General features: G+C 39.6%; 1 protein-coding gene across 6 annotated transcripts in view; it reads right to left on the bottom strand.

Moving 5' to 3' along the window:
* The window catches only part of MCF2L2 (MCF.2 cell line derived transforming sequence-like 2), a 153,888-nt gene that overhangs the window by 76,700 nt on the left and 66,970 nt on the right, over positions 1-10,218 (bottom strand). For all 6 annotated transcript variants that reach the window (XM_033068605.2, XM_033068607.2, XM_033068608.2 and 3 more), the window contains exons 14-15: positions 2,227-2,330; positions 801-889 (exon numbers count right to left, since the gene is read on the bottom strand). In XM_033068605.2, coding sequence (XP_032924496.1) covers positions 801-889; positions 2,227-2,330 — 193 coding nt within the window. The remainder of the gene's footprint in view (positions 1-800; positions 890-2,226; positions 2,331-10,218) is intronic.

Genomic DNA, 10,218 nt, shown 5'->3' with positions numbered 1-10,218 from the left:
TGGGGACCAGACATGGTATTTTTATAGGGTATAATTAAATTCAGATAATTATGATTTGTATGTTTCTCCAATTTGTCTGACATAATGCATCAAGTTAGGGTTTTTACAAATGGAGCTATTTGCATCAGGTAACTCCAGTGTATGAGACAAGGGCATAATTAAAGCATGAATTATCTAAATGATAGTTAAGAAGATAACAAAGGAAATGAAGTCAAGATTGTGGTATTTGGCTTCTTGCAGAGTGGGTTTTGTTGTGAGTTTTTTGCTTTCCGGGGACTTTTTATTTAATTGTTCCCTTTGGCTTAGAAACTGCAGATCAGCTAAAATTGGGTTTGCTTAATATATTTTGTTGAAGTAAGTGATTTAAGTATCTGGTGCTTTAGAATGCATCATTTTCTCGAGATTTTGAAGAAACTCAAGCTTGCAGTTAAAAACCCCAGAACCCCCTCAGAAGTGTGTAGTGAAATGTGAATATTCTGAGCACTATGAGAGGATCTTTTAACACTGAGTTTTTTGTAAATACATGCAAGGCTTATTCTAATGACTTCTTCTCCCACATCTTGTAATTAAGGCTTCTAAAAGGAAAAAGCCCCAACCCAAACAAAAGATAACACTTATTTGCTTTTCCATCTGATAGACTCGGTATAAATGCATGGCTGCAAGCATTTCAGCAACTTCATTATTGCTAATTATTTATTAATCTTGGTGAACTCCATAGAGGTTGTAGAGAATGTACTATAAATGCAGTAACTTGCATTCTAGGAAGGAAAAAATATATAGTGGCTCATGTGCAGCCTTACCTCCTCCTTGTTGACAAGTTCTCATCACTTTCACTGGTCACCAGGACTCTGCTAGATCCTCCTTGACTGGCTTCATGCATCACTTCAATCTGAATGAGAATGACATGTTAAAACTGAAAATACTCAATTGCTGATGCTTTTATTTAGAGAAATTGAACTCTTTGAAAGAATAAAACCCACATCCTACCTAACCTACAAAGTCACCATGCAAGGTCAAATAATTGAATTCTAGATGTGCAGAAATATCTCATATTTGTATTCTCCATCCTTGCTCAGTGTTGGCAGGGAGGCATTCCTTACTCCAGGCAAAGCCATTATATTCTTGCACCACAGAAGGTGAATTATCTCCCTGTGTAGATAATTACAGGCATAATAATCTGTTCCTTAGACTCTGGAATATTCTTTTTTAATTTCCTGTCTGAAGCCAACCCAAAGACTTCACATTTGCAGAGTTCTTTGCAGAATGCCCTGTGAAGAAACCTGGGAATCCTGTCTGCAGCAGTGTTGTGTGAGGCAGTGCTGAGCACAGGTGCCTGTGAAACAGAGCTTTTGCACAGCTCCAGTGTTTGTTTGATAAACACTCACACACTCCCTTGTGCAGTCTTGCAGAGTTGGATCATTTCAAATGCTTTCCAGGCAAGTTTTAGGCAGGCTTTTCCTCCTTTTGCCTGCAGCTCTAAGAGCACCAAGCACGACTTGCACTTACTCAAAAGCCAATCTCTTCAAATTCAGTTAAACAACTGAATCTGCTGAGTTTGCTATTCATCCAAGTCAATATCCAAGCTCCTGAGCACTTTCATTTTTAAGGGCTGATTCTTACATTCTATATTGCTAAATTATTTCACTGGCTGATGATAATGATGAAATCCAGTAATGAACTGTCCTCATCTGAACTGTTGTGAGAACAATGGGATGAAAAGGAGGGAGGGCATAATTTACAGTGTAGTCTTGGAAAGTGGATTTAAAAATTAATGAATGGATGATTTATAAAGCATATACCATGTTGCTGCATACACCTAACCACATGGGAGGAATGCAAGTGATTACCTGCATTACTGATGAGAGTAAAATGAATTCTAAAGTCACTTTCTGTGAGTTTAGGCAAAGGGGAGTCCACCTGTATGTTCCTGCTGAAAAACTGTGTTTTATTCTGTGCTTACTGCTAAAGTTGTGGGCTGGCCATTTCAGAAAATGGACTGCATTTAATTTTTGCTTTCAGCTTTAGAAGAAAAAAGATGAAATGTATGAGCAAGTCAGGGGTGTGGATAACAGACAAGCTGGATTAAAGTAGCTTGTCCTTATCAGAGAGTTAACTTAGAAATGCTCCATTTCTTTAAAATTCCAAGTATAGCTATGTAAATCTATATTTATGTGGTTTTGAGTTATCTCACAATATGGGATGTCCCCAAATCACAGGCAATCCTACCTTAATTCCACCTTTTGTCTTCTTAATGCTTTTCTTTTTTGATAACTCTACTTCAGAAACAGTCTTTGGAGGGCAGGAAATTTCTGTAGACCTCCTGTTGGTAGCTGAAAGAGAAAAAAAGTAACATTAGTAAATATGTGCTAAAAGTTAAAATTCTACTTCCTAATAAAAGCAATGAACAAAGTGGTAAATGAGAGCTGGCTTAGAGAACTGAGCTGTGCTGGAGCAGTGATGGAATGAGTGAAACCAAGGGATGGTTTCCCTTGTTCAGTGCTCCACTGTGTCTCAAATTGGCATTTCAGCTCCACACTGTAAGGATGCTTCAGTTTGGCTTCCCCTGGGAAAACCATCTTTAGGACAGCACAGGTAAATGTTAGCCAGCTGTACCAACTTGGTAATTGTCACTTGCAAGGTGTTGCTTGTGTGGGTTCCCAGGAAATTTTGTTTTGGTAATGGTTTGCTGATTGATGTTAGATTAAAGGATTGTTCCCTGTAAGGTTTCATTACATGGAACAACTGTCAAAAAAGTAATCACAGGAGGTAAGCAAGGCACAATGACAGGTGTGTAAGGACAGACTCTGAGGATGTTATTTCAGAATATGGCCTGTTGTGCTATGTTTGGTGGCCCTTGCAGGCTCTGAAAACCCCAGCTGACACTGAGGTGTCTGAGGCTACTGGACAGTCATCCTGGACAACAAAACCACCTGTGCTGAGCCTGCTGTCCAAAGCAAAGGGCTAGAATGAAGTATAAGAAGCGGAATCATACATTTGGCTTGAGTGGAAAATATCTGTTACAGCTTTATCTTTGTTTTAGATTGGAAATGAGTTCACAGCACATGCAAGTACAAGACCAACAGAACTCTCCCTTTTCTTCATTGCTGAATTGATACAGGCAGCCATTTGTGTCATGGGTGAAAACATGCATGAAAGCCAGATGAAATGCTGAAAGAATCCGGGTCAGGAAACAACAAAATTGAGGTTAAGTCCTTTTTTTATTCTGGCAAAACTTTCTAAATGAACAAGCACTTTTTCTAAGAATAAAAGCTGGTGTTTTCAAATGCATCTGGCAACATTTTGTTTAATAGGGTTTTGCCAAGTTTAATGTTTTGAAGTGTTGAGAGTCTTGATAGTCATTAACTTTTTCTTCTTCAGGAGAAACTAAGGGGTACAGTTAAAAAACATCTCTGAGTGAGGAGGACAGCATCAAAGGTTTGATGTAGGAGAGGTCTGAATACTTTTTAAAAAGAATCACCTTAGCAAAGTTTTAAATGCCCTTGCCATTATATTCTTCTTTCAAAGTAGTTTTAAGAAAGGCAAAAAGAAGCACATAGAAGCACCCCAAATTATATTCTGTTAAAAAGACAACATATCAGTTTCACAGACAATAATAATGGAAGCTGACATTTCCCCTACCCTGTGTCTTTTCAACAGCCTTATCACACAGCTGGGAAAAGAATTAATTAAAGCAGCCTCTCTCCAACTCTTCCCTAAATCTTCTTGGATTTATCCAATGCTGAATGACATAAGGGCTTGGCAATGCTCATTTCATGCCTGTTACCTCCTCACAATGACTCCTACTAGAAAGTTTCCTCAAAGGAGCAGTGAAATCTGGCAGTCACCAGCAGCTATAATTGACTGGCAGAGAATTCTTGTGGTTCCCAGGACTGAGATGAAATGCAAATGTCTCTTTTTGGCTCTTCCATCACTCTTTCAGAATATACAGAAGGGGATTTGTTTTGATTTTGAGCACTACTTTCAACAAATACCTTTTCCCATCTCTAGGCAAGCTTTCCCTGAAGTAGTATTTGTTCTCTCAAAGGTATTTCTATTTCACCCAAGAAGTGGTGCACTGACATTTTGGAACCAATGGAACAAAAAGATGCAAGATGCACTACATAGAAGCTGCTATGATTGTCAAACTTCTTCATGCTTTTCTAATCTGCAGGGAGGGTGACTGTTACTGTTGGCAAAACCAGAATATTTGGTAAGTTTTCAAGTGGATCCTTTTATGTGTTTTCCCACAAATCTCTGAGTAAAGTGTCTACAAGCATCAGCAAATTCACCCTTTTCTGTATTGATGCACTCTGGAGATTCTATTTAGCCATAAAGTCTCACCTACTATAATCATGACAAAACCAGCTGTGATCAGACTTATTATAATATAAACTATTATTCCCTGGAGCTTCTCCCAACTATATCCTACTTACACCTTGAAAAGTCAGCATTAAAAAATTAGATCTAAGATTTGGCTACCAAAATATTGTTTCATAATCTTGCCCACACTTGAATACCCCAGATATGCTGCCACTGTCCAGCTGATCTCTCTAAATCTGAGTTCAGTCCATTGGATTGCTCTACAGTCTAACTCACAATTCACAATTTTTATGGATATGTCATGGAAACAAAGGGAAGTAACAGAAATAACTTCAGAAAACATGAGGACTTTCACTTAGAAGTGCATAGTCAGCAACACCAAGTTGTTTGGCTTATTCATTAATCAGAAAGTTTTGTAGCTTGAAGGGATGGCTGATACTGGTATGAAAACCCTTGTTGAAAGCAATCAGCAGAAAAAGTGAAAATCAGTTACAACTTTGATGTCTGCATCACAACTTGCAAGCTCAGACAGCTCCAGGTGATCCAGGAAAGAGAGCACAGGGCAGTTTAAATGAAAGATGACACATTCACAAGAAGCCAAACTGCAGGTGCTTCTTGATCCAGCAGCAAATTGCTCAGGTCAGTTCACAATCTGAGTCTTGGCTTCTTCAATGATATATTTCAGAAAAGTAGACAGGTACATGATAATAAAGCAGTCAAATCCAACTGAGTCTATTTCAGAGATGAATTTGATTCATACTGACAGCAAACTTCCCTTTCCAGTTTGACCCAGAAACAAACAGAAAACAGGAAACAAGTTGCTTTGGTTATGCTCTGGAGAATTTTTCCGTTATTGATTGGTCCATAGTCAGAGACTGCTACATGGCACTGCATTTAAGTAGTTTCTGGAGCAGAACAGAAAGAAACAGCCCAAATACCAAATACAGCCAATTATTATTGCACTAATTACTGGGGAACTGGAAATATAAGGGAAACTCCCTTATAAAATTCAGTATGGTCGGCTGTTTCAAGGTCAGTACAGTATTGTCTTGCTGAAGAAGTTGAAAATTATAGTGTTGAGCTGCCTACTGAAAGAACAAAGGCACAGGAACAAAGCAAAACTAGAAATTATCTAATATCTGCATGGTTTCAAGGTTGTTTTCATCCTATTGTTTCACAGTACTCCCCTAGATGATACATAATGATGATTAATTAATTTAATATTTTAAATTGCTTGATTCTGCTTTTAAAGCAAATATTGTCAAAGGATGTTTTAAAGCAGAGTTTGGGCCTGTCAGTTGCATTCACCTGGAGCACCACTATACTTTTCCAATGGGGCTTCAGTACTGCTTACTGCTTTTTTATGAACAAGTTGCATGACCCATATGGAATCACTGTTGTATTATTTAGCCTACAGAAAATGGTGAAGTGGGCTGTACTGTCCCTAAAGCTGCTAGAAAATGACAGAGAGTCATGTGCTCTGTTTTGCTTTGCAGTCTCTCCAGCCCTCTAAGACTGAAAAGAATTCAATGAGGGAAACTTGCTGTGCTGCTTGTGATAAGAAGCTGTGGTTTCATCCATTTCACCCCCTGTTCCTGCTTTGTAGGACACAGGCACCATCTCTCAGGTGCTGATCTCTTACAGGGGGGTACATCCCCCACTGAGGGACAGACAGAACTGTGGGCAGCTCCCAGGTGCTCACAGACAGCTGGATTAGCTCACCTGGGTAAGGAGCTAAGTTAGCTCCTGCTAGGTTAAGTTTAACTCATCAGCTAGCAAGAGGCACAGGCCACAGCTAAGGGTTAGGATACACACTCAGCACCTGCAAGGTATTCCAAGCCCCCCTCAAGTAAACACCACACTTTACATTCAGGTTTGGGGGGAACTCCCCCATCACGTTTTCCCATCTGTTTTCTGTATGTGTTTGTGCATTCTCACTAATCACCTACAGCAGAATCAGATTCCTTTGGCAAGAACAAGCATGGAAACAACTAGCCTGCTAAACTTTATTGGGGCTTGCTGCTCATGCTGTCCAACAGGAACATGAGTTTGAAGATAATTAGTGGCTTAATTGCTGTTTTGAATGCTGGTAATGACAAAACAGAATGTTTAGGCAGTTAAACACCAGAGCAGCTATGGTTTGTCACTTAATGGCTTAGGGTAGAAAGACTTTGCCATTCCTAGGCAATAAAATTTAGATTTCTTTGCTCTAGCAAAATTTCTGTCAAGCCCCCTGAAAATCTGCTGATAAAAGAAGCACAGAGCGGTCCTGGACGTGGAATATTCTACAAGGAGACACTGCTTGGTTTCCTCAGACTAGCCCAAGTGTAACAGCAGTCCCAAAGTCACAAAACTGAGAGCATCTTTTTCTTTTTTCAAATAGGAATATACTGAACCACACAAACTAGTGGTTTCTCACACCATTGATGAAAGTCACATACACCATCTTGTCTGAGACAGCTAACCTCACCACAGCCTCACGTCCCCTGCACATGTCCCCAGACTCTTGCAAGAAATTCTTTTATCCTCTGTCCAGATGTTATTAGTTAGTGAGTGCTATGCTCTAGTGACTGTGAGGAATGCTGGACTGGATCCAATGAGCAGTTGTATACATTTAACTGAGATGGAACCAGCTTAAATTTTATTATTTAAAAAACTGAAAAAGCTCCAGCTGTGTTCCCCCCTTATGAATCTTGTGTTCCAAGTTGGCCTTCTAAGATGTTTGTATGGTGAGTCATGGATTTTGTATGTGCAATGTGCTGTTAAACATGTTATTTGTTTAACAAGCTCAAAGAAATTTTGACATCCCTGCTCCTGTATTTCACATTTATGTTGCACACAAATAACTCTCTAGGTGAATATTTTATAGCAATTTGTGCTGCCATGTTCCAGCTCTTGCCAGAAAGGTAACTAAAGCAAGATATTTTTGCTAACCATGGTCACTGAGATGGCTAAATTATCTTTCACTGAAATTTTCCAAGAACATGTGAGGCTGAAGGAAATATCCTTTGGGAAAGTTTCATTTCAAAGAGTAAGAGTTTGGGAGAATTACAAACAAACTAAAATAGATAAATGCTAACTGCAGTAATTTTTAATAGCTTGTATTATCCTTCACTATTCTGTAGTTACTCTCATTGTGCCTGACAGACTGAGCGGTTTGACTCTGTGGACCTATTCCAATTCACTCCATGCTGAAAAGTTTTGCACAGAAATTCAGAGAACAAATATGTAGTAAAATTATGCCCTCAGAAGTGAATCAGAGCAAAAATATTTCCCTATCAAGTGCCACTACTTTCTTCCAAGCAGACATAGGGACAAATTTAGCCATTAGTATTCAAGCAGCTTCCACTGGGAGAAAACAGAGTTCTCCTTAAAATAAGGTGTCATATATACTACTTAAATATTTCCAAGTTTCTTATTATAGAAAGGTCACCAGAGTTCTGTCTTTTCAGGGTGATCTGTAAATAATGTTTAATCAAGTTCTCGCAGTTAAAATATGCACCAAATACAGCTGGCACAGAATTTTCAGCATCACAATAATTCCAGAACTAGTACTTCAGTCTTGAGCAGGCCTGTCCCTGCAAAAGATGGAAGTCTGCTCGTGAAACCAGAAGCATGGAGCAAAACTGGGATTAATCTAAAATTTTTCTTCAGAGTTTCCAGACCCATAGAAAAGTGAAAGTGTTGACTGAAGGAGAGTCAACTCTGAGCAGCCTTTCTGGATCTTCACTAAGCTAAAATATTGCTGGGGGTCACCAGAAACCATAAGGATGTGGACATGAAGCTGTGATAGTAATTTCCCTGACAGAAACCTGCCCTTTGTCTCAGACATGGTATCAGCTGTGCCTTTGTGCAGAAAATCCATCTCTGCCTACATATTTATCCATGTAAAATGGACAGTCTGACAGTTACAATAATGGAGTATTTAATGTCTGAGCTTTCTTATCTGTGAAGATTTTTCCATTAGCACCCTGATGGATTGAATTTTCCCTACTGCTCCCTGTTAGGAAAATGGATAGCCAGCAAGGAAGAGCGAAACAAAATCTATTCTGGAACAAATGTAACTTCTTTTCGTTTCACAGACCAACCAGCCCAGTGCTGCCATGGTATTGTTGCTCTGCTGCCTGGGGACAAAAGCCTTTCTCTGGTCTTCTATTTCTGTTTACCACATTTTATTGCCTTTGCTTGCCTTTGTATTTACACAGTCTAGGAACATGGTATTTTCCTGTCGTCGTATTCTATTTTGCAAGCTTTTAGAAATATTCAGGTATGTCCTGGGTAACAAATGACAAATGAGTTACAAAACCTGTTTTGAGAGGGTGCTCTAAGCTTCTCTCAGGTTTCCAAGATGTTTCTCAATAAATTCTCCCCATAAGTAAATGCTGATAGTGCATCGATGCCATGAATGTGAAGAAAGGACACAGAGGAAAGTCCAAAATAAGGTATCTTCAAGAAAAGCAGAATTTCACAGCTTGGAATAGGACTCAGTGTCCCTGTTTCTATTCTCAGACACGTTTCAGAGTCAGACTGTGAAACACTTTGGTGAATTCCTTGGTTTATCTGGAATTCAGTGTTCTTTCTGAAAAAAATAGGTTAAAATACTGACCAGTACTTTGTACAAGTGCTTTGGCATTCTAAGAGAAAGGGCGCTCTGGAATTTCAAAGTATGATTCTTTGTAGCAGATGAGTGGATAACACCAAAATGATTCATAAAGGATGTGTGAATACACATGTACCATTCATGGCTGTAAAAGCCACTGACTGTGAGTCCCTGGATGAGCTGTAGATATGCAGGAGCTCTGGATCAGCCACCTTCAAGTATTTGAATGGAATGGCAGAGTCTGCTTATCAATGTCTGAAAGGGACTGGGCTGCACTTTGCACCTCCTCACAACCAGAGTAGCATTTCAAAAGAGATTTCAACTACCTATTGTTTCGCAACAGGACATTAAAGGCTAAGCCTTGTCACACAGTTATCCTGTACTGGGTTGTATAACCATGAACTGCAATTCAAGGGAGAGAGCAAGGAAGCTCTCATGACTTTCTGTGAAAGAGCTGATAGTGTGTGGGATGGGTTGTATGAACAAGAATCAAAATTTAGAGCACTGTCACAAACTATTGACTGTACTATAAGGTACCATCTATATCAACAATTGATTTTAAAAATCTGCAAATGTACTAAAGTGACAAGAAAGAAGTGCAAGAAACAGTTCAAGAGATTGCATGCATAAAGAGAACAGCAAGAGTAGCTTTTAGCCTGAAGATGCAATTTCACAGAAGGTGAAAACCATCCTAAAATTGTGCTGCCACTGATAGGAACTATTTCTGACCTACTGACCCCATAACTCCATTTTCTGCAGCTTTCTTTGCTTCAGCACTAGTGGCCATGCAGTGAGCATTATGAACTCTGACACTAGTGCTGCTTGGAGCAGGTGACTGGGCTGTGTGATCTCCAGAGCCCCCTGCATTTCTCTAACTCATGCAATGGAAAAAGAACTACTACAGTTTTGCAGTCTGTTTATTTAGTTTTCAGGGCAAATCACAACTCCAGCAAACTGACTGCCCACCCCAGTGCAAGAGGGGAGCACAGTGCTGGAGGGTGGGTGTGTGGCAGAGCAAGATCTATTCCCAGGCATGGTGTTCTCAGCTTGCCTCAAACCAAAAGAGAAGCTGAAACTTGAGGTAGGAACTGTACATAAAAAACACAGCCAGCATGGTTTGGGGGAAAAAATGTACAGATGTCAAACCAGCATGGGAATGGGAAGAAGATGATTTTCCTTTGGAAGAAAGGACAAACGTTCGGGAGCAAAGGAGAACAGGGACATTGGTGTGACTTTCTGCTGTGTGCCTAGAAAGCAAAATGGTCAGGCTACTGGCCATCCTAATGTTTCTGTTGAGA

This window comes from Catharus ustulatus, chromosome 10, assembly GCF_009819885.2.
Source record: "Catharus ustulatus isolate bCatUst1 chromosome 10, bCatUst1.pri.v2, whole genome shotgun sequence".
Classification (NCBI taxonomy): Eukaryota; Metazoa; Chordata; class Aves; order Passeriformes; family Turdidae; genus Catharus; species Catharus ustulatus.
The sequence above is the reverse complement of the archived record's forward strand: the minus strand, read 5'-3'. Positions and strand labels throughout refer to the sequence as shown.